Here is a 25,241-nt window from a genome sequence, read left to right on the forward strand (position 1 = left end):
TGCAGAGCTGGGTTGCTTTAGTACGAAACTTCGAACATGTATATATTGTTGTGGCTGAAATTTCTGTTTAGCCTACTTAGCTTCTGGAGTGATAAGTGTAAAGGCAACAGACTTAAGGATATAATGATTGCAGTTCATTTTAAAAGGTGTATTAACATTGGTACTTAGTTGCAAGAACATGCATTGATCGAAACTATGGCTCTAGTAGTTTTGGTAATGAGAAAGAAGTTATTAGAATTTCAAGTGTAGAAGATTGTGAAATGTTACCTATCTTTTAATAAGTTAGTAGAGAGGTGACTGCAGTATGAAATATTTGGTTTCAGATAAAACGTAAATTTAAGTTATATAAGAGTGTTCACAAAATTGCCAAGTAAGCTGCTTAACTTTAGGTAAACTTGGACCATGAGATTTTACCCAAGGTCACAACCTATGTTTTAAAATAAATCCTTATCGCAAAATGTTATAATTTTCCTGGCGTATGTTAATATTTAGGTCATGAAATGAATCACTTAAGCAGGATAGAGTGTCAGCTCTTATTCAACGTTACAGGATATAGATACTTTTATCGCGTTAACCAAAGGACTCTTGAAAGCTTCCCTCCAACTGTAGGCTAATATTTTGTTTGGTATCGTATGTCTTCTGCCAGTTACATTAACTTTGTTGTCGATTTTTCCCAACACTAATCACATAAAACTACAGTCTTTGATCGCTCGGTTACAGAGTAAATATCCCCGAAGCGGTTGAGAAACATTATTTGCAAGTATTTCATCACCGATATTTGAAGTCAGTAGTGGGCGTTAGCGTGTAGCATCGTTAAACCGTTTTTTTTTTTTTTTAATTCAGAGAAAGCGTAATAGTTGTACTCGTCACGCTTTGAGGGAGTTCTTTGATGATATCTTTTAAAACAGTTATCTTGACTATGTGTGCCGTAAGTAGGAGAGAGAACAGTTCCACCTGTCATTCCACCCGAAAAAAATTACTGTTTTCGCCAGCAATGAGATTCGACAGGTATTTCTGAACGAGTAGGGGAACCGAGTTTCCCAAAGATGTTTGCAGGTATTCAGTGTTCGAAGCTTTATATAGTATTTAGCGTTCTAGTCACTGTCGTTTCCCATAATTTTCACATTACCAGTAGCAACAGGCTATCGTGATTTTCATCTATCTATCTATCTACTATCTATCTGACGTATCATCGTCAACAGTTTCCTCAGTAAAGACACCTTACCCCCGGACAGCGCACACTCGGAGAAAAAAAAAATCCAGATATCTGCAAAAAACCTGGTACAAACGACCACAGCAAAGTTTGCAGTAACTGGAATGGCCCGGCCATTAACGACGGAAACACCGTTCCGTTTTGTCTGGGAAGTTATACGCCAATATCTCCTCCTCTCCGAGAAATGGGCGGTACGCATCATTTCCCATTCAATCCTCCTTTTCTTGAGTGTGGAAGAGTCGTCTTTCCCAGAAACAACGCGGAAGTTTTCCCCAGCCATCTTCCGTCGGTTAACAGCGTTCTTCTTCCCTCCCCTTCCTGTCTTGCAGGCTGAGCTTTCAAAGGGTGTTTTTCACCGAGGGAAAACTAACGATACTGCCAACACCCTGTCCGGGTCGGGCAAGTAAGTGCTCGGAAATCTGTTGATGTGTCCGGATGGAATTATTCAAACGTCGGGAAAGTTTTAAGATCACCACTACAAAAGAGGCGGCAATGTTACGCGTGTTTTGAAACATACCAAGAAAGTGTGTGTATTCAGAGTTTGAAATATAACAGTAATATTTATCAAGATGGAGGGCACTCCCTATTGATCAATCAAACCGATCTTGGTGTTAGCTGATGGACGTTGCCACCAGAAGTCATCAGTCTTAAAGCACTACATCTCTCCTCAAAGCTATATTATTAACATAAGTAGGTTTTTCATAAATACCTGAAATTTTCAAGGGCTTACATGTTATTGTATTTACTCAGTATGTGTGCACAACCATACACCCCAAATATCCCTGATCCTTCTTCTACAGAAGGTTATTCTGTATATTTACTACACTTAGCAAGAGGATCTGTCACTCGTGAGCAAAGACGCGCGATGACTTCTGACTTTATAAGAAATGAGTTGCCAAACTCACCAGATGGGTGACAGTACAGCCGTCACGCGATGGACAAATGAATGCTCAAAGTTCTTAATTTATTTCGATGCTGTTTCCTCCGAGATCCTTTAAAAATCCTAATTGGAAATTAAATGAATATTTTTTCTCAAGCTGAGCCTGGAACCCGTGCAGGGGAGAGGAATGCGTTCAGATCTTAGTGTTTATATATTTTTTAGCGAAATTGGCCGCAAATAACGGGCATCGCAACTTTTGGGTCAATCGGTGTAAGTCTGGGAGAAGATAGAAAAAAATGACTTCCGATTTTTAATCGTATATCTAGTTTTGACTAAATTCATTTATTTTTTAATATATATTATCACCGGGTTTATTTTTTATTTAACACATAATTACTGGTTCTCTAATTTTTCTTTTCTGAAATAGGCGGGGAGTCTTTTCTTTGAGAAGCTTTTAATGAAGGATCATTCCACGAGGATTTTTGCTCTTTGTGAATGATAATGACGATAACAGACTGTCGAAGCTCTTGCCAGTGCAGTGCTCTCCTTGAATGTGCAGTCTTTCCTCCACGAGAAACTTCAGACTATATATACATTATTCAGCGGTCTGCACTTTTATATATAATGATTTCTTTAGTCCGATCTGCCTCGGCACTGACAGGTTCTGCCTTTGTCTGCAGACCATGATATCTGATTCAACCTTCCCCCTCTCACCCTCCCCTATCACACTCAACCAGAAGAGAGAGAGAGATATTTATCGCTGTATCTCTGTCAGTAACATATACATGTACACTTTCATGCGTATACAGGTGTAGGGATTGGTATGGATATGTGCTTGGAAGCAAGAAACGGTGTAGAGTAGTGAGAAGATAAGCACACAGCACGAAACATAAAGAAAGGTTAGCGTACTGTAAATTGATGTTCCTCTCCAATTTTTCTCTTCTTCTCGCATAGATATTCTGGCCCAAGAAGTTTTCTTTGTAAATTGATAATAATAATAATAATAATAATAATAATAATAATAATAATAATAATAATAATAATGTCGTAAGAATGCGACGGAAACTTTAATCAGGCTTTTCACTCGAGGATTGAAGCATCCTCCCTTGCTGATGAAATGATAAATAGCAGAAATGACTAATCGTTCGAGTGAGCCTACAAACGATTTACGAGCGAAAGCATATTCACTGAGATCATTAATCACAACTGTTCGTGTTAATCTCACATTAATGTAATCTTCAGTGAGCGTTTGTTATTCCTGCTTAGTTCTCACAGGTGTTTTCACTGAGGAAATTATTCTTGTTGACATTTCAGTCGTGTAAAAGTAACTTGTTTTCCGTTCATATGAAAATAGCGGTTTGATAACGCTTGCAACTGAATGTTTTTTTGACATTTTGCATTGTATCCATACGACATTATTATTATTATTATTATTATTATTATTATTATTATTATTATTATTATTATTATGGAATTACAAAGGAGGCCTCCTTGGATTAGAATATCCATAAGCGAGAAAAAGAGAAAACGTGGAGTGGAACAATAACAAATGATTAACTATGGAGGTAATTTAGCTAACGAATCCATAATTACATACGGAAAATACTTATAAAATTGCAGTAAACTAACATCATCATGCTTTTTCTTCGTTTGTCCTAAGCGTGTTAATGTAGCATTCAGTCGGTCTAGAAAATTGTGGTATTTCGAGTGAGTGTGTGTGTGTGTGTGCGCGCATGCGCTTGCCCGCCTCTCGCGTATGTAAATGTGTGCCTGTTTCTGCAGACGCCTTGCCGAGATGTGGGAAGAGATAGGAAGAAGCAAAAGCAAATAGACGCTTGATTTTTAGTGTCTCTCGTAGGGGGGTAGCGCACCTCATGTGGTGCACTGCAGGCATTACTTAAGGTTCTTTGCAGCGTGCCTTCGGCCCCTAGCTGCAACCCTTTTCGTTCCTTCTACTGTACCTCCTCTCATATTCCCTTTCTTTATTCTCCAACCTCTCCTATTAATTGATTCACCATGCAACTGCGAGGTTTTCCTCCTGTTACATTGCAGCGCTGAATGACCTCATAGATCTCAGTGCTCGGCCCTTGTCCTAAATTCTACTTTCAATTCAATTCGATTTTAATGTCTCTCAGTCTCTCACTCTCAGCCCTTATTTGTCACACAGGTGGTTGGTTTAGATTAAGCCGGCCTTATACTAGCCAGGATGAATAGAGTACTCTATCAATCCTGATACCAGCATGGCCTCCCCCAATATCCAAAGGCGACCCTTAAGTTTGGTGTGGACCTCAGGATTGTGTTGAGAGACGATGGCAGTTTGTTAAATTCTTGTGAGATGTTTCTTAACTAACTAACGGAATTTGAACTTTATAATTGTTTATCGTCCAGGTTTGGTTTGAACTGCTTCTGAAGACAAACGGCTAAATGTTGGCGAACGTCTGCCCACTGACAGAATATGACCGGGGACATTTCAAAAACTCTTCGTGGCCAATTTTCAGCGTCGTTTTCATCATATTTGCAAACAATATAACGTTAGCTGATATTTACAAAATCATCTGCCTTGATCAGGCTAACGTGGATATTAATCAGAAAATATAGAATGCGCGAAAATTGTTTTTTTTTTTTGTTTGTTTTTTTATGTTTTGTTTCATAATATGTTTTCCATATGAGCAAAGTTTATCCAATAATAACAGTCCTGTCTTCACCTGATATAACAAGACCATTACTGGTCCATTAGTAACGCTTGCAAAATTGCTATCGGTTACCTTCAGCTAAGGTTAACAAAAATATTCAAAAGCTTATAAGGAGATTCTTTTAAAGTAATCAGAAGGAAAAATGTTAAAAAAACAAAAGAAAAACCAAAAAAAAAAACAATTACACGACTGAGAATCTGTAAGTTCACACAATCTTGGTCGAGTGGTATACTAATCCTGTTGGATTAACATTGTGGGAAGGATTATAAGCTTTAATTCTAATACTGAAGAGAAATAATGTGTTATTTGACATCAGACTCAGCTTCGCTAATCGGAAAACCAGCCGTGTATTATATATTTTGTGAGAAATAATTGTTAAAAATCCTTCCCATCTCTTTTTCATTGGATGAAAATTTAATAAAGTTGGTTGACATTTGTTCCATAACAATAGAAGGTCACCTTTTGCGTCATTTAGTCTAATGTTGGTGTATTTCCACGTTGTTAAGCCTGAGGATTAAAGCCTTATTTTGTAATAGTGAAACACTATTCATGGGATATCCACGCAATTCGGGTTAGTGTTTGATTACAAGTTCATGCAATCATTTAAAATCAACCCATCCGGGTTTTGTGTTGTGATCTTTTAACACACACACACACACACTGCTCTGAAACTCTTCTAGCATATTTTCGTAGGAAATCGTTACTGTCTCTCGACATGCTTATCTATATCTAGCGCTGTCATATTGACGCGTGTGTTAATTTCATTGTCTGTCAAGTATGCCCAGTATATATATATATATATATATATATATATATATATATATATATATATATATATATATATATATACATATATATATATATTTTCTGACTCACATCAGGATTGAGCCCAGGTCTTTCAAGTGAAAGGCAAGGGTTCGATCTTGATGTGAGTCAGAAATTTATTTCTGTTCCACACGTGATTGTGTGTTGATTATATATATATATATATATGATTATATATATAACTTTTATATATATATATATATATATATATATATATATATATATATATATATATATAAAACTTTTCATCCGTCACTTTTATGTAATTGTTATTGCAATTGATACCCATTGTTCATTTTTCATTTGGGCTACTTTGATTGAGCCTCACATTTCTACCCTCGGTATTTTACCACGGATGAATGCCAGAAAACTATGAATGAGTTATTTATAAAACAGTGCCTTTCATCTCCTTACCACCCAGAATCTCAGGGAGCATTAGAACGCCACCATCAAACTTTAAAGTCGTTATTCAAGAAACTCTGTCCTGAATTTGAATAGGACTGGGATGAAGGCATAGACTATTTATTCTATAATTAAAGTACCTTGTGAATCTATCTTGCTATATCGCCTTTCTGAAATGCTATATAGTAAGGTTATTGTTTGATTTACCAACAGTTAAAAAAGTTACTTCCGTTGTATGCATATTTTTAAATATGTATTTACTGTACACTTACATCAGTGTGGATTTTTTCACAATTTTTTTTCGTGTGATTGAGATTTTTGTCAGTTTATTATTATTATTATTATTATTATTATTATTATTATTATTATTATTATTATTATTATTATTATTCTAGCTGCATCCCCGGTTGTAAAAGCAGGATGCTACAACTAAAAAAGAAAAACAAATGAAATAGAGAAAAACTAACGCTAAGCTATGATCCTCCTGTGAGGCTGCTCAGTAAATTTCATCTGCACCTACTGTAGTTTGAACTTCCAAAGACTCAGTATTTCAGCTTAATGACTTGGAAGATTGTCCTGCAGTTTGACCACAGCTGAAACAGAATTCCATTAGTTTCATGAACAATTATCAGTTGTACAAAACCATTAGGTTGACCCCAACGTATCAAAATTGGGAAAAATCAGTAGATTTTTTAGTGAATTAAAGATATTTGGAAAATTACTGTACATTATACAAAACCAATAGGTTGACCCCAACGTATCAAAATAGCGAAAAATCAGTAGTTTTTTTAGTGAATTAAAGATATTTGGAAAATTACTGTACATTGTACAAAACCATTAGGTTGACCCCAACGTATCAAAATTGGGAAAAATCAGTAGTTTTTTTTTAGTGAATTAAAGATATTTGGAAAATTACTGTACATTATACAAAACCATTAGGTTGACCCCAACGTATGAAAATTAGGAAAAATCAGTAGTTTGTTAGTGTATTAACGATATTTGGGAAATTAATCTACACCATACAAAACCATTTCGTTGACCCCAGCGTAACAAGATAGCGAAACAATAATTGTTATTGAACGAAAAATATCAAGAAAATTACAAGAAACTGCACTTCACAAATAGAAATGCCATGTCCCAAAGTGCAAGAAAGGACCCGCAGTGCTTCAATGGCTGTCTTGCCTATGCTTCTATCACAGCAGATCCGAAGTAGAGATAAATCATCTCTCCCCAGAGGGTGAAAGCCATACCGGTAAGCTGTATGTCTTGATGGATGGCCCTGAGATTTATAACCTTTGCTTTCGCTCTGAAAGAATTAAACTCTCTAGCAAAGAGCGTTTTGTTTACAAAGTCGTGATTCTGAGTACAGCAGCTTAGGGAAATACTGATCTTGAGAATACAGTAATAACATAGTTAAAAAATGAGTAAGAAGACTACAGTAATAAGGAGATACTAACCCTTGAATAAAGTTTTTTATCATTCGAGCCCTGCAGTGTTACCAAGTAAATTATTGTGTACGTCTTTGTTCCATTTATACTGTAACAATGATCAGACAATAAGGGTCTCTCTCTCTCGTGTTCGTTCATTCGCACAAAAATGAGTATATCTTAAGAGGCCGTATGTCACGCTTTAATAGACTTTTTTTTTCTCTTCCTTTGTCAGTATAAACTGCTACTGCTGGTTTCGGACGGTCGCCACGAGGGCGGCGCCACTGTCCAAGTCAACGTAAGGGATGTCAACGACAATCCGCCGACGTTCGACAGCCGTTTGTACGAGGCGGAAATCACGGAAGAGGACGATCGGGATTTGCCTCGTCGCATCGTCACGGTATGTGGAATCTTTATAGGTAGTTTGGAAGAACAAGAGACCAATCAAGAGAGCTTGATCTGACAACAGTCGAAAGGATGATGATTGTTCTGTAGCGCGCCATTAGCGTGGTAACCTCCCTCAGGGCGCTAAGCATTTCTGGAAACGTTCAAAATCACTGAGCCGTGTAATTAATCCTGGATCATTAGCTTCAGATATAATTGGGGTTTTTATTGTTATTGGTGTTATTATTTTCTGTAAAAATCGCATAATTGGGGGCTAAAAATGTCCCTTTATGTACAGTTAGGCTGCTCAGTGAAAAGTTACTTCATTATGGGTCCCTAACATATCATTGTAACTATTGGGGTTTATGAAATCTCTCTCTCTCTCTCTCTCTCTCTCTCTCTCTCTCTCTCTCTCTCTCTCTCACACACACACACACACACACACACACACACACACACACACACACACACACACACACACACACACACACACACTCTATTAGAGCAAATGAACAGGTGACTGAGTGCTCGGATTTGTCCCCACGTATTACCAGTAGAATACTTGTTATTTATGCATATGTATTATGCCTTAATTGGTATTGCAGATATCCCATGCTCTTGTCAGTCCTTGGCGAGGATTATATATTAAATGTAGTATTCGACAAAGTTGTTTGATCTATTGGAACGATGATTTGCAGCGAGATTCGGGCGCCGACTATCACGTGATTATTCATGGCCTTTAAGACTGGGTAATTGAAATATTGCCAATTATCAGGCGTCGCAGTGCTGCAGGACATAATCAAGTACTGCGAAATTAGATTGGTCTAAAATAGTTGCTTTGAACTACGGAGGTGGGCCATCCTATCGTAGCGAATAATAGTTCGGCTTAATAGGCTGTTGGGAGGACAGGAAGTTTCTAAGGTTAGCGTCAGTGGTGTTGGAAATGAGTTACTCCATATTCATATCAATCTGTTAGGCTAAAACGGGATTAGCATTGAATGCCCGTGGCTTTGCTGCAGGGGATAATGAATATATCAGTTTATGATAATAACACTGCTTTGATCGGGGATTCAATGTATTAATGCAGATTATTGCTTGTTCCTAATCATTACCTGAAAATGCTTAGGCTTTTGAATTAAAATTGATTTAGATATGAGCTAAATGGTAACTGCATTTTAGAGTTAAAATAATCATTGTATACAAGGTACCATCAAATGATTAACGTCTGCTTCAACATTTCTTGCTTTTGATCCAAAAGTTTGGCATATGTTGTAGAAAGCTGAGCTTTTCAGGAAGTTAACTATACACTTCCCCGTTCTACAATCATGAAATCCCGAAAAATGTCCATGGTACTTTTTTCAGAAATCCATGTATAATGGGATATTAATAACGTTTTAAGTAAAAGGTGGTATTTGCTTTGAAATGCCACTTCTTTAATTCTAGGACGTTGAATTCAATGGAATAGTTAGTTACACTTTGAAGTCATCTGTCCAAGTTATAGTGTGTAGTGGAGGCCTGAAAAATCCAACAGACATACGATAGTTAATTGAATTGTGTTGTAAACAAGATAATGAGGACAGCATAATAATTACCACCCAAGGAATCTTGCAGTGGTCTAGTCAGTTTGGAATCTCTATAGGGTATGTGACCCCGATTCTGACCTTCGCAGAGCTGATATCACATTTCCAGCGATAAAAGTGAATTCAGAAGACTCAGGGTTGTATTTCACCCTTATACAGAAGTAAAGTATGTGACACCTGCCTACTGCAATATTAACAACTTGGTTAAGAGACTCCAAAATATTTGCCGTTGGGAAAGTTTTCTTTTTTTTATTAGTCTCTTCAGTTTAATTTTCCGGAATTGAAAACTTACTAAATCGCCAACATGCTCATACTAAATACCAGATCACTTGTTAGGAGCATATGACAGAAACGTTGAACACAGTTCGGGAAAATAAAATTAAAGAAATAATTTCAATTTTTCATATAATAATATTTTTATAGTGACAATAGTTTCTATGTAAATATCGTTATTCTCGATAAATGATATCGGCGTCAGAAACGCTAGTTGTCACGATACCAGAGAACTTTAAATCAATAAGCTAATCAATCCTCAGTTTCTCCATAGAGAGAAAAGAAGTCTTGTGGAGTTAATATTTTGCCCAGTTCGCCAGTCCATGAAAATGACCACAACTTATTTAAATGTTAATTTATTAAATGAGCGTCAGTAAGTCGAAACTGAAAATAACAGATAATGTTTCGACTGGCAGCTCGTGAGTAAAGCCGTAAATTACTCCATAGAAACTGCAAATTACTTCTCACATTCTGAGCAGTACTTTCGGGCAGTACGTTACCGGATGAAATTGCGAAAGGGACTGAGGTGGATAAGGATCACTGCGATGTTTATAAGAGTTTCTGCAAACACAAATATTGTTTGAATTGTTGATTTATGTTTGTCTTTCAATCGAAAGCTAACCGTTTGAAACTCCCGCAGGGTAACAGTGGGAAAAAATTATTTTGCAGTAGCGGCTGCTATTGTAATTTACGTTTAGTTTTCACGCAAGGATTTGTTTTAAAATATTACAAAAGTCAAAAAATAAAAGAAAAAAAGAAAAAAACTGTTCATTCGCAATGAATTTCCTTTCTTATCAAAAACATTTTAGTCCTTCGAAATACATTTTGCACTTTGAAGCTGTATCTGGGAATAAAAAATCATTTCGATGTGACGTCAGAAAGTCGATTTAATTGCAACCTTTGTATTCCATAAAATGAAACGAAATGAAAGTCTCTAATGCAGTGGAACGATCTCCTTTCTTCACTTTTTCATTGAATAAAAAAAAAAAAGACACCGAGACTTGGTCCTTGAGAATAATTGTTGTTCTTCATCGGGGATTGAAACACTTCTCGTCACGCTCCAGTTACGTTTTTTACCTTTTCCGATTAATCTTCGTTATCCTTCGTCATTCTTCGGCTCTTTTTGACCTTTGACCGACGTCAAAGTGCACGGGAAAGTCGGGATCATTCATTCTCTTCAGAAAACTCATCCGGAAGCCAAAGGTTTTTTTATGCTTGGAAGTTGTGCTGGGAAATTCTTACAAACCTCAAAGAGTAGTGCCTGCTTTCTCTCTCTCTCTCTCTCTCTCTCTCTCTCTCTCTCTCTCTCTCTCTCTCTTTATTGCTAAATACCTTCAAGCATGAATCAGAAGTGTGCGTGTCAGCTGGAGACTGATTTGTTGCGACAACTCAGTAGTTAATTGAAATTATATAATAGCTCGTGCAGATCATCATAGGCTAAAAATTTCATTTGAACAGTTGTATTTGAAATGGTAAAGAAAAAGGTCCCTTGTAAAACCGAACACATTGTGGCAGAATTACATATCTTTTTTTTCCCCTTTGTTGTTTGGCAATACATCAGACGAATCAAATTTTAAATCTGTTACGTAAAATTTATCACTGGTATTTTTATATATAACGTGTATGCTCATTACTAAGGCCTTTCGTGAAATGTGGTATTAGAGTTATTTGGCTTTCAAAGCGTCCAAAATAGGCAGATCGGTTTAATGGAGGGATATCTGTGTAGTGTACCTTTCACAGTGAAAAGGGAAGAAACTAAATTAATTTACTAATAGCAGTTGAATGAATTATCTTCCACTCAGCTCTCTCAGGTCAGAAACGACCCAGACTTAAGCAGCCATTTCTCGAAACGGCCTTCTTTTTTCTATAGTGTTAAAGCGATGTGGTACAAGTGCACATTTCGGTAATGCTGACCATTAGCTTGCATTTCGTAATGATAATATTTATATTATTCGGTAGTCGTAGTTTTGTGGTGGTCATGAAAGGTGATGTTATTAGCCCAGTGGTTGCTCCTTGATTGGTTATTGGTTTACTGTTGGATGAGCCATTTCGGTGAAATTGCACTTTCTTGTATAAAACTCTTTGGAGCAAAACCTTTTAGCATTAAAGGATTTGAAAGAGGGTTCGCCAAGCGTTCTCGTTGAGCAAAATTCGAAGTAGCCTTTCGTTGGATTGTGGTAATTGTTTAACGTCCCTTTAAATTACTCTAAATCAATATATTGGTACTGGAGAGATATATTTTTGTACACGTAAGTTTATTATAGTAGAAAATACCTTGTATTTGTAATAGAATTTAAAGTATATTGTGTATAGTGACACTCATTTTTATTACTACGTGGTGCACTCTGGTGGTTTTCCTGTTAACTTAAGCCCTTTGTTGGCCGACTCGGTTGAGCTTCAGACTGTCATTCGATGGGCCAGAGTTCAATTCCGCGGCCGGCTGATAAAGAGTTAGAGGAATTTATTTCTGGTGATAGAAATTCATTTCTCGCTATATGTGGTTCGGATTCCACAATAAGCTGTAGGTCCCGTTGCTAAGTAACCAATTGGTTCTTAGCCACGTAAAATAAGTCTAATCCTTCGGGTCAGCCCTAGGAGAGCTGTTAATCAGCTCAGTGGTCTGGTAAAACTAAGGTACATATATATATATATATATATATATATATATATATATATATATATATATATATATATATATATCCTGTTAACTTTGTCCGTTTGTGACTGCTGTAAATACACTTCGTAACTTTGGCCTACGAGAATGAGCTCCTCTGTCCAACGGTAATGATAATTTTCATATAAGGCTTATTTATTTACGGGAACACCAATTATTCTGAAAGTCAAGCGTTGGGACCCATGAGGTCATTCAGCTCCGAAAAAAATTAAACAGTTGTTAGAAGATGGTGGAAAGTAAGAAGGAAGAAAGAGAATATGAACGGAAGCGCATTAAAATGAAAGAAAGGGTTTGCTGCCAGTGGTCGAAGGGATGCTGCAAAGAACACTAAGTAATGCCTACAGCGCACCGCGTGAGGCACTGGCGGCACTACCCTCCTACGTGGTTATTCTGAAAGTGTGTAACCACTGATTGTCACCAACCCCGAGCAAAGTTTGGACGTGGTGTATAAGACGTACGTGACTTATATATGTGCTGCTCGCCTTGTACTGTCGAGATATAATGGTCTTATTTAGCAGCAATTGCGGTAAGTGTACCGGTAATCATGAAATGCAGTAATGTAAGTTTAATTTGGTCACGTGTATAAATTGTGCTAGAGAGAGAGAGAGAGAGAGAATTAGAGTTGCTAGTGGCTATAGAAACAGAGAGAATATTCGCAAATACAGTACAGTTTTGAATTGCCAGTTCGGAAAACAACACTACTAATAGGAGGTAATAAATGATTAGTCTTTGCTCATATTCCGTGTCGTCATGGTAACTTAGAATAAAGTGTTGATTGTTTTGATTGCCTTTGGGTGTCTGTCTGTATAGTTGGTGGATGAAAGTGGAACAAGAGTCTGTTTAATGGAAGACTTAAGACTGTCAGGTCCTGTTTGTGGTGTGTGATGATATTGAGAAGATAGACACGTATGATGGAATATGCGGTACAAATATTTTAACGTCATCAGATGTAAGTGTATGTTATAAATAAGTGTGCGAATCCTTCAGACGACGTTCGTAAAAGTGGAACCAGATAAACAAGAATCGCGGTACCAGTAACAGTAGCGGTAGGTGCCCCACATTATTGTTGAAATACACAAGACTGAGCTCTCTCTCTCTCTCTCTCTCTTAACCGACAAATTCTCGTCGAAAGAATAAGGTATAACTCCTCATAAACTTGCTCCATTCTCTAATTCACAATTCCTACACGGTACATGTGTGATACGATGCCAAATGCATACATTGCTGAAGGAGTTAAAAGACCAGAGAAGATCCTTTCTGAAGGACAATGTCAAGAGATTATGTCCAGACCGGACAGAGAGCGGCTCTTTGACTAGAACTGAAGCGAGTCCGATCTGAACAGTGAATCTATGAAACGGGAAACCATTGTTTCAGTTCTGCCAATGAAAACAAGAAAGGTCTGACTGGGAGAACAGAATTGTACGAGTGGATGGAAGCGTCCAACATAGATTTATTTTCGAAGGGACGTACGTGCATATCGAAATATCACGTAAGAAGAGCTAGGAAACTGAAGTGCTTAAGAAAGAATAAGAACTGTGTACTTGAAGATAGTAGTGCAAAGAACCATATTCCTGTTTAAAAGGGCGGACAGGGGAAAAGTATCTCTGGCTCCATGGCGACAGAGCATCAGTATTCAATTTCCTTTACTTTCATATAGTTTACAGAGAAGTTGTTCCGCCAAATTTTGAGTCTAATAGATTTTGCCCTTGTTTCCGTAAAAGGAAAAGGCTATTGAACTTGTTCTTTTGGGTGATTGTCAAGGACTTGAAGACCGCTTTGAAGGCCTGTAGTTGTTCTCAAGCTTTTAGGAGCAGTCCCTTTACATAATAAAACCTTGAAGTCCTCAAAGTCCTCAAGGCATGGAAACTATCTCTCTCTCTCTCTCTCTCTCTCTCTCTCTCTCTCTCTCTCTCTCTCTCTCTCTCTCTCTCTCTCTCTCTTTTCTTTTCTTTTCCGAAACTTTGTTTATAGACCAGACCTTATTTACTTAATTTGCTTCCACTTTTGAAGTTTAAGGTTTCAGTGTCATTTTCTGTCATTTGTAGGGTAGTATTAAAATAAATTCGTCATTTTGCGTATACAATATTATACATAAGCCTTCATTTCTCACGGTAGGGTAAAACTGAACGTCTTGCAAATACAATAACTACTGCTAAAAAAATACAACTACTATTAGAGGATTTGATTCAAATACAACAACTACTAGATGGTTTGCTTTCAATTTACACCAGTCTCATTTCATTCCTTGTGCATGAATAGGGATATGAAGGTACTCCAAGGCTAATTTCGAACGCATAGCTTACAAAAATGTTATCGTTTGGAAAGGGTTTGAAAATGTATTTTGCAAAGCTTAACAAGAGGGATTTTTTTTTTGGAAATTTGTCTAAAGATTAGCAAAGTGGATAATTTCGTTTCGAGTGTTCTTTGTGATGTAAGGAACGCAAGTTATCCCCATTTGATTAGTGCGCGGACGTATAATATTACGGAGTTGATTCTTCGCATTTTAATCTTTTCTAAATAAGCGTCTTATGAGACATATTATAACCTTATTGTATGAAATTTTTGTTTTCGCATTGAAGTAAGAGATAAATATGGAGCTTGTTAGTTGCCAGTTCGTGAATTTTGAACGAAATCCTATGCAATCATGTCGTATCACTTCAGAGCATAGCTTTACTTGATATTTCCTAGACCATGACTGCCAAATTTGCAAAGTAAGAAAACATGAATACCCTAGTTGAACGTTTCTCCAACTTAGTATGTGGAGCATTGCATCATATACGCCGAATATAAGAATATTTTCTACGAAGCTTGCTTTCACAAATATTGCATAAAAACTAAAAAGTGATGAGCTCTTAAGAGTTAGAGAGTCATGAGGCCATTACGCTCCACCAAATACATGTAAGCAGTTTCAGCGAGAGTGAATAAAATGAAATTTAGCTCCACAGACTGGGACACCGTTCCCTCGGGAGAATACGAGAGCAGCTTCGGAATGTGTGTGTGTCTTAATGGGTCCTAATCCTTTATAACTGATGGTCATGACTTCATGAATGTATAATATGCACATGGCGGATGTTGAAATAAGTCATGGTTAGAGAGGTATAATTGTATATGTATATCTGTATATATAAATATATGTACAGTATATATATATATATATATATATATATATATATATATATATATATATATATATATATATAAATATATATATATATATATATATATATATATATATATATATATATATATATATATATATATATATATATATATATATATATATATTTAACTGTGTTTTATCCTGATATCGAAAATGTGCGTGCTGTCATACCAAATTACTCACTAACTGCCGTTATTTCGCCAAGTTAGCTTCCACTGACCTGAAAAGACACTACCAAAGGTACTGTGGTGGAATAGACTGAAAATAACTTTCGTGAAAATTCCGAGAACTATAAATAAGCTTTAGTTCAGAAACGTTTCGGAAAATCAAGGCAAAGGAAAGAACCCTGATAGTTGAAATGACAAACGGTCCTTTTGAGATAAGGTGAAGTTCACCTTATTGCGAGCGAGGGTGAGATGTCATAATACACGCTTTAAATTAGCTCTCTCTCTCTCTCTCTCTCTCTCTCTCTCTCTCTCTCTCTCTCTCTCTCTCTCTCATTCTCATTAAACTGTAGAAGGCTGAGCTGATTAACAGCTCTCCTAGAGAGGGCTGGCCCGAAGGATTAGACTTATTTCACGTGGCTAAGAACCAATTGGTTACCTAGCAACGGGACCTACAGCTTATTGTGGGATGCGAACCACATTATAACGAGAAATTAATTTCTATCACCAGCAATAAATTCCTATAATTCTTCATTAGCCCGCCGGAGAGTCGAACGCGGGCCCAGCAGAGTGCTAGCCGAGTACGATATCGACCCGTCCAACGAGGAACTGAGAGAGAGAGAGAGAGAGAGAGAGAGAGAGAGAGAGAGAGAGAGAGAGACCTACACACACCCCATTAGAGCCTTCATCTCAACCACAACTATTCACTGATAAATCAGACCTTGAAGCGTCCATTCCCAGAAGCTAATTAGTCTTCCGTTTATAGAATTAGTCTCGCTGCGACATTCAAGAGCAAGATCTCAATCGAAGTCAGATTCAGAACTCATCAGAGAGAGAGAAAGAGAGAGAATGACAAGTGTCTTGGTCTGATCGTACATTGCACAGCAGGGCAGCTCAGACACTTTGATCTTTGAACAGTACGTGGGAGAGGGTATAATGTAGTAGTTGGAATATGAAGTTTTTATTTGCTTATTAGATTAAAAATGTTGATTTTTTTTCAAGTGTGTATTTGGATGCAAGGTAAATAACAGAGGTTATGGGGCGTGACTTTCCCCGTTTTTTTAATAATTGTGGATTACTCCAAGTATGCTGTCTTTTTAAAATTGAGGTATTTATGCTTGTATCTGCTGTGGTGCCTTTATCAGTGATTTTAGTCTCCTCTCCATCAAAAAATCTCACTTGTGGAATGATAACGGGTATCTAGTATCTGGCCCAGAAACTTGGTGCTCACTGAGGCATAATTGCAATCAAAATGGTGGAACAAAAACACGTTATAATTCGTACACCAACAAAATGCTTGCATTGTTCCTACAATTATTTTCATGAAGTTCTACTGCGGGAATAGAAAGGACCAACATGAAGATGATATCCACTGCAGCAGCGTGGAGGGGGAACAAAATTTAGGCAGTATTGAAAACGACAAAATGACATTAGGAAATAATAATGAAAACAAAGAATAAGATAGAGAGGACTAAACCCACGGTACCAATGTAAACTTGACTGAGCATTGAGGAGAGAGAGAGAGAGAGAGAGAGAGAGAGAGAGAGAGAGAGAAAAGCAAACAATGAGAGGAAAGCCATGTTTGTGTTAAACGGGTTTGCTCATCGCAGTAGCTGCGGAATAGCAAAGTGAACGCGGGGAGTTGCTGTCATTTAACTGGTTTGGGTTGGATTTTCATTAGATTACCTGTACCCTTATTTTTTTCGTTCTCTCCTATTGCCGGGGTTGGGATCAGCGGAGAAGAGTTCGCCGAACTAAACGAGTTACAGCGGCTGCAATTCAAACTTCTTTTTTTTCGCGTAGTTCATTGTTGTATTTCTCGACATTTGCCTTGCGTTAATCAGACTGATTATGGAATGCGGCTGGTCAGACCTGTACAGAAATGACGTCTGTTCAGAAAATAATTTTTTCGTTACAGGTAACTTAAAGTTGATGGTAGGATGAGAAACTTTGTCCTCTTTCTCACTCACTCCGGTCTTTGCTTGGCACATAACCACAGCATAAGTCAGGCACGTCATCCTGACACAGTTTGGTACGTTCAGTATTCTTCTTATTATATTATAATATCCTCGAGCAGTACTCCTTAAATGGAAAATATACCCGAAGTTGTCCCTAGTATTTAAGTACGGAACAGTTGGCGCTTACCTTACCTAAATTATCTTTGGTATATTACCTATAGCACTGCCGTGAACTCAGGCGTCACCTATGCAATTTCATTTATGGTGAGAATTTTATGCAGTAGTAAGAATTCTATGACCATGCGTAGTGCAGGAGGGAAATGGTGTTAATGGTTGTCACTTTTCAACTGCCTCGTAGACCATTAGCTGATCAGTTGAAGGTGGGATGTTAAACATGACGTGGAGAGAAAGCGCCTTATATTTATCTTTTCCTTTGTGAGTGTCATAAGGTAGAACATTTTGAGAATTGGTAGTGTTCTAGAATAAAAGTACTTATTTATGACACTGGAACGACTGGACACATTAAATAAAAGTAATAGTTTAAATATTGAATTTGCGACAAACAAAACAACTGTTACTATCCTCTCTACCTCCCAATCTGTCCATGTCAAAACCGTGATGGTTGAAATCTCGTAACTCTCCCATCCTGAATTATTTGTTGATGGCTGAGATGGTAGAAACAATGTGTAATATTCCCCAGTCCTTCCTTGCAGCTGAGAATTTTAAGTTTATTCCTAAGACTCAACAGATCCTGGGTACCCAAGCTCCCATCCACCCACCTATCCTTCTTTCCAGTTCCAGATAAATGCAATCAAGACCCGAGCAGATGGCCGAGAATTAGTCTCGCCTGACGAGGATTTACGGTTCAATCTGCTAACGTTTCGAGGTACCGAAACTAAGCCGATGTTTAATTAGTTCTCCATTTAGTGTCTATAATAATTTAATTAAGTTCTTAATAAGGAAATTAAAGTTTAAATGAAGGTGGAACACTGTGCACAAACGCGAGGAAGATTGAGCGTTGCTACAAACAATAACGTTAACTTATTCAACGTGGAATTCCTAGGAAGTTACTTCGCATCATATAATAGCAAAGAGTTCATTCAGTAGTACTCTGTTGTATATAGCATTGGTCAGCTTTTTATATGTTACTGTTTTCGTTAGCTTTTGCTCAGTCCGGTGTTGGAACAAGCTTTCTCGGTCATCTTAGGCAACTATATTTGTACGTACCTTTTGTGTCAAAATTTTTTGTCACTTAATATTTTGGGGATTTTTTTGTAAATTTTATTGTTCCATATTTTATCTCTCTCTCTCTCTCTCTCTCTCTCTCTCTCTCTCTCTCTCTCTCTCTCTCTCTCTCTATGAAATTGCGAAAGGGACTGAGGCAGCTAAGGATCACTACGATGTTTATAAGAGTTTCTGCAAAAACAAACATTGTTTGAATTGTTGATTTTTTTGTCTTTCATTCGAAAGCCAAACGTTGCTCACGAAGGGTAACGATGGAAAAATAGTTTTGCAGTCGCGGCTGCTATTTTAATTTGCGTTTAGTTTTCACGTAAGGATTTGTTTTAAAATATAAAAGTTACAAAAGAAAAATAAAAAAAATAACTCTGTTCGTTCGCACTGTATTTTCATTGTTATCAAGAACGTTTGAGTTCTTTCCAAGTACATTTTGCACTTCGAGGTTGTATCTGGGAATAAAATAATAATTTCGTTGTGACGTCAGAGAGCCGATTTGATTGTACCCTTTGTATTCCATAAAATGAAACGAACTGAAAGTCTCTAATGCAGTGAATCGATCTCCTTCTTCACTCCTTTATAGAATAAAAAAAATTCGAGACTCGTTCTTGGAGATTAATTGCTGTTCTTCATCAGGGATTGAAACTTCCGGCTGTGCTCCAGTTACGTATTTCATTTGCCATTTTCCGATTAATCTTCGTTATCCTTCGTAATTCTTCGGCTCTTTTTGTCCTTTGAACGACGTCAAAGTGCACAGGAAAGTCAGGATCATTCATTCTCTTCAGAAAACTCATCCGGAAGCTAAAGGTTCCTTTTATGGCTGGAAGTTGCGCTGAGAAATTCTTAACACAAATCCCAAGCAGTGCCTGTCCACCCCCACCCCCTCTCTCGCTCTCTCTCTCTCTCTCTCTCTCTCTCTCTCTCTCTCTCTCTCTCTCTCTCTCTCTCTCTGTATTGCCAGCTGGAAACTGATTTGTTGCAGCAACTCAGGCTAATAGGTAATTGAAATTATACAAAAGCTCCTGCAGATATACATAGGCTAATCATTTTATTTGAATGTTATTTGAAATAGCAAGGGAAGAAGGTTCCTTGTAAAGCCGAAGACATTGTGGCAGGAATGTGTATCTATTTTTTCCCCGTTGTTGTATGGCAATACATCGAACGAATCAAATTTTAAAACTTACGTAAAATTTATCACTGGCATTTATATATAACGTGTATGCTCCACTACATAAGGCCTTTTATTAAATGTGCTACTCGAGTTACTTGGCTTTCAAAGCGTCCAAACTCTCTTGTACCTCGTGCAGAATAGGCAGATCGGTTTAACGGCGGGATGTCTGTATAGTGTACCTTTTACAGTGAAAAGGGAAGAAACTAATTTCCGAATAGCAGTTGAATGAATGAATTACCTTCCACTCAGCTCCCTCAGGTCAGAAACGACCCAGACCTAAGCAGCCATTTCTTGAAAAACCTTCCTTTTTTTTAGTTTTCTGTAAAAGAAAACTATTGAGATGGCTATTTGTCTGTCCGTCCGCACTTTTTCTGTCCGCCCTCAGATCTTAAAAACTACAGAGGCTAGAGGGCTGCAAATTGGTATGTTGATCATCCACCCTCCAATCATCAAACATACCAAATTGCAGCCCTTTAACCTTGGTAGTTTTCATTTTATTTAAGGTTAAATTTAGCCATAATCGTGCGTATGCAACGATATAGGACAGGCCACCACCGGAAAGTGTTTAGTTTCAATGGCCGCGGCTCCTACGGCATTATACCGAGAACACCGGAAGATAGATTTATTTTCGGTGGCCTTGATTATGCGTTGTACAGAAAACTCGATTGCGCCGAAGAAACTTCTGCGCATTTTTTAATTGATTTCTAGTGTAAAGCGATGTGGTACAAGTGTGCATTTCAGCATTGTTGATAATATTAATATTAATGAGATAGTCATTGTTTTGTGGTGGTCATGAAAGATATTATCAGCGTAATGGTTTGCCCTTTCAGTGGTTATTGGTTTACCGTTGGATGAGCCATTTCGGTGAAATTACACTTTCTTTTATAAAACTGTATGAAATAAAACCTTACAGCTATCAAAGACTTTGTGAGAAAGTTCACCAAGCGTTCTCGTTGTTTAAAATACAAAGTAGCAGCTGACTTGATAGTCGGTTGGACTGTGGTAAATCTTAAATGTTAATCAGTCATATACTTAAAATTCAGAAATGAATGGCCTGGGGAAACTAATCAACGCGCCTCATTCTCGAATTCACAATTCCTAGAGTAGGCTACATGTGGGACAGGACGCATAATGCATACATTACCAGAGGAGTTACAGCAACAATCTTCATCTTCTTCTTCTTTTAACGTGCTTTTTTCCCATATCAAGAAGTTATCAGCAGACCGGACAGAGAGAGGCTATTTCACAAGAGCTGAGCGAGCCCGGCCTGAACAGAGTGACGTTATGGAACGGGAGACCATTGTTTCCATTCTGCCAGTAAAAAGCAAGAAACGTCTTTCTGTATAGGAGGACAATTTTACAGAAGGACGGAAGAGTCCAACATCGATTTATCTTCGAAGGGATATGTGCATATCCAAATACCACGCAAGAAGAGCAAGGAAGTGATTAAAGTACTTGTGAAAGAGTATAAAGTGTTTATGCTTGGAGACAGTAGTACAAAGAACCTTATTCCTGTTTAAAAGAGGACGAACGGAGGAAAGGTATCTCTGGCTCCATGGTGTATTCAATTTCCTATACTTTCATATAGTTTACAGAGCAGTTGTTGCGCCAGATTTTGAGTCTAATAGATTTTGCCCTTGTTTCCGTAAAAGGAAAAGGCTATTGAACTCGTTCATTTGGATGATTGTCAAGAACCTGAAGAGCGCTTTGAAGGCCTGTAGTTGTTCTCAAGCTTTTAGGGGCTGTCCCTTTACATAATAAAACTTTGTTGAAGTCCTCGAAGCATTTGAACTCTCTCTCTCTCTCTCTCTCTCTCTCTCTCTCTCTCTCTCTCTCTCTCTCTCTCTCTCTCTCTCTCTCAGCATCGTAATTGCTGAACCGTTTTCTTTTCCCGTACCTCTGTTTACTTCATTTGTTTCTAATCAAGAAATTGAAGGTTTCAGCGTCATTTTCTTTGATTTCCAGGGTCTTGTGAAAATAAATTTCTTAATTTTTATGTATAATAACGTACGTAAGCTTTTGAATTCTCACGGTAGGGTAAAATTGAACGTCCTGCAAATACAAGGACTATATGATAGAACCCTTTGTTAGTTTATAACGAGGCGGCGAGTAAGAGGCAGAGTTAAGGTGTATTCTTATTGACAAAATCCCTGACAGGTCAAGAACTTTGTGAGCGTAAAAGTACCAGCGTTTGACATTAGGGAGAAACAGAGATATCTATATATACAGCCAGATGTGATTTCTCACACCTGAAGAATGGTTAACAATTCTATATACAAATTAGAGATTTCAAATACATATGGTTGGAAAGCTTGCAATGTCTGACATGCGTTAGTAATTACAGTTCTAACAACGACACAAAGTAGCTTCTGAAAAATGCGTAAAAGATCGCGTGAATCAGGAGTGCTGGATCTGTTTTGCGTGAGAGTACTCGGTGTGTCACGTAGATTTCTGTTGTGAAGCGAGGATGCCCCAGGGTCCCGGCGACCGAGCGAGACCTTGCAAGTTCACCCTTGAATTTTGTCACTCACTTTTGATTTGTCACAATCATTTCATTCGTGTTGAGAGTGAGGAGGGATGTTAAGGTTTACCAAGACTAATTTTGAACGCTTAGCCACATATTTTAGTAAAATGGTATAATTCAGAAAGGGTTTGAAAATGTGTCTTTTTCAAAGCGCAGCAAGACAATTCTTTTTTAGAATTTTATAAGGCTTAGCAGAGGATAACTGTGTTGTCGAGTGTTCTCTTTGATCTAAGGAATGCATGTATGGCCCTTTCGAAAAGGTAAATTCATAAGGCTGTGATAAGTTACATAATGTATCTAAGAGTGAATGACTAAGGGAAGTTAGAAAATCCCATGCGAAGTGGTTCTTGAATTTTGAACAAGAGTTGAATCATCATCTTTTTATTTTATTTCTAAATGGTCGTCTTGTCCTTCACATTTCTTGGACCATCAATGTCAGCTTTGCAAGGTAAGACAACTTGAATATCCTAGTTTAAGCTTTCTTTAACTTAGTTTGTGGAACATTACATAAAAATTTCGAATATAAGAATATTTACAAAGTAGCGTGTAGCCACAAAAAAAAAATCGGGGCACAAAGGGCCATTCACTCAAGACTATTGCAGATTGCAGAAGAGTCGTAATGTGATGGGATCTTAATAGTCAGAAAGTCATTAGGCAATTGCAGTTCGCTGAATACTCCTAACCAGCATTGGTGAGACTTAATAAAATGAAATTTAGCTCCACAGATTGGGATGCAGTCCTCTTGGGAGAATACGGGAATAGCTTAGGAATCTCTGTCTTATTGGGTCGTAATCCTTTATAATTGATGGTCAGTGCTTCAAGAAAGTATAGTACGCGCTTCGTGATTGTTAAAGTAAGTGGCGTGTAGAAAGGTATAGTTGTATGTGTATATGCATACATAAATAAATATATATATATATATATATATATATATATATATATATATATATATATATATATATATATATATATATATATATATATATATATATATATATATATATATATATATATATATATATATATATATATATATGAATAGTGTGTGTGCGCGCGCGCAGTTTAATTTTGATTTAAATCTGATATTCAAATATCCTTACCATCATTCAAGACAACTCGCCAACTGCCGTTTTCTCTCCAAGCGAGCTTCCACTGACCTGAAAAGGCAGTGCCAAAGTTAGTGTGGTGGAATAGACTGAAAATAACTTTAGTGAAAACTCCGAGAACTATAAATAAGCTTTAGTTCAGAAACGTTTCGGAAAATCAAGGCAAAGGAAAGAACACTGGTAGTTGAAATGACAAACGGTCCTCTTGAGATAAGGTGAAGTTCACCTTATTGCGAGATAGGGTGATGTCATAATACACGCTTTAAATAGCGCTCTCTCTCTCTCTCTCTCTCTCTCATTAAATTGTAGAAGGCGTTAAATGGAAGAAAATAGAATTAGCACATATTACCTCCAAGTGGGACAGAGCAGTAGTCCAATTACCTTGTTTGGCCTGTTATAGAGAGAGAGAGAGAAGAGAGAGAGAGAGAGAGAGAGAGAGAGAGAGAGAGAGAGAGGGGGAGAGAGAGAGAGAGACCTACACACACCCCATTAGGGCCTTCATCTCACCCTCAACTATTCACTTTGATAACACAGATCTTGAAGCGTCCTCTTCCAGAACCTATTAAGTCTTCCATTCATAGAATTAGTCTCAATGCGACATTCAAGGGCAAGACCTCAATCGAGGCCAGATTCAGAACTCATCAAAGAGAGAGAGAGAGAGAGAGAGAGAGAGAGAGAGAGAGAGAGAGAGAGAGAGAGAGAGAGAGATGACAAGTGTCTTGGTCTGACCGTATATTGTACATTATGGAAGCTCAGGCACTTGGTCTTTGAACACCCCGTGGGAGACGGTATAATGCAGTTGTTGGAATATAAAGTTTTTTTATTTACTAGATCAAAAATGTTGATTTTTCAAGTAAGGATGTATTTGGGCGCGAGATAATTAGAGATGTGAGGTTTGACACAACTGTTTCATAATGATTGTGGAGTTCTCCAGGCATGCTGCATTTTTAGAATGGAGGTAATTAATGGTCGTATCAATGATTTTAGCGTCTCCTCTCTATCATAAACTATCTAGGAAAAAAGAGAACCGTCGATTTGGTAGTACTAACAGGATCTCGTATCTGAGCCAAAAACCTTGTGTTCGCTAAAGAATTTGGAATCAAAATGATGGAACGGAAACATGATGGAATTCGTACACCAGCAAAATGATTGCCTTGTCCCCCCCCTATTATTTTTCATTAAAATTATCTTGTGGGAATTGAAAGGACAAACATAGAGATGATATCCATTGCAGCAACGTGGAGGGGGAACAAAATTTTGGCGAAATGGAAAACGACAAAACGAAACTAGGAGATAATAATGAAAGCAGAAAATAAGGGAGAGAGAAAAGTAAAGCCCACGGCACCGATGTAAACCTGACTACGTATAGAGGAAGAGAGAGAGAGAGAGAGAGAGAGAGAGAGAGAGAGAGAGAGAGAGAGAGAGAGAGAAAAGTCAAACAATGAGAGGAAAACCATGTGTATTGAACGGATTTCCTCATCGCAATGCCTGCAGAATAGCAAAGTGAACGCGGGGAGTTGCTATCATTTAGCTGGTTAGGGTTGGATTTTGATTAGATTACCTGTACCCTT

The 25,241-nt window shown here is 37.5% G+C and overlaps 1 protein-coding gene across 4 annotated transcripts in view; it reads left to right on the forward strand.

The window, feature by feature from the left end:
- Window positions 1–25,241, forward strand: part of LOC136847691 (neural-cadherin-like) — a 349,841-nt gene that overhangs the window by 291,633 nt on the left and 32,967 nt on the right. For all 4 annotated transcript variants that reach the window (XR_010855804.1, XM_067119506.1, XM_067119508.1 and 1 more), the window contains one exon: window positions 7,676–7,840. Coding sequence is in view for 3 of the 4 variants with exons in the window: in XM_067119506.1 (XP_066975607.1) it covers window positions 7,676–7,840 (165 nt within the window). In the remaining variant the exon portion in view is untranslated. The remainder of the gene's footprint in view (window positions 1–7,675; window positions 7,841–25,241) is intronic.

The sequence above is a fragment of the Macrobrachium rosenbergii genome, chromosome 17 (assembly GCF_040412425.1).
Source record: "Macrobrachium rosenbergii isolate ZJJX-2024 chromosome 17, ASM4041242v1, whole genome shotgun sequence".
Classification (NCBI taxonomy): domain Eukaryota; kingdom Metazoa; phylum Arthropoda; class Malacostraca; order Decapoda; family Palaemonidae; genus Macrobrachium; species Macrobrachium rosenbergii.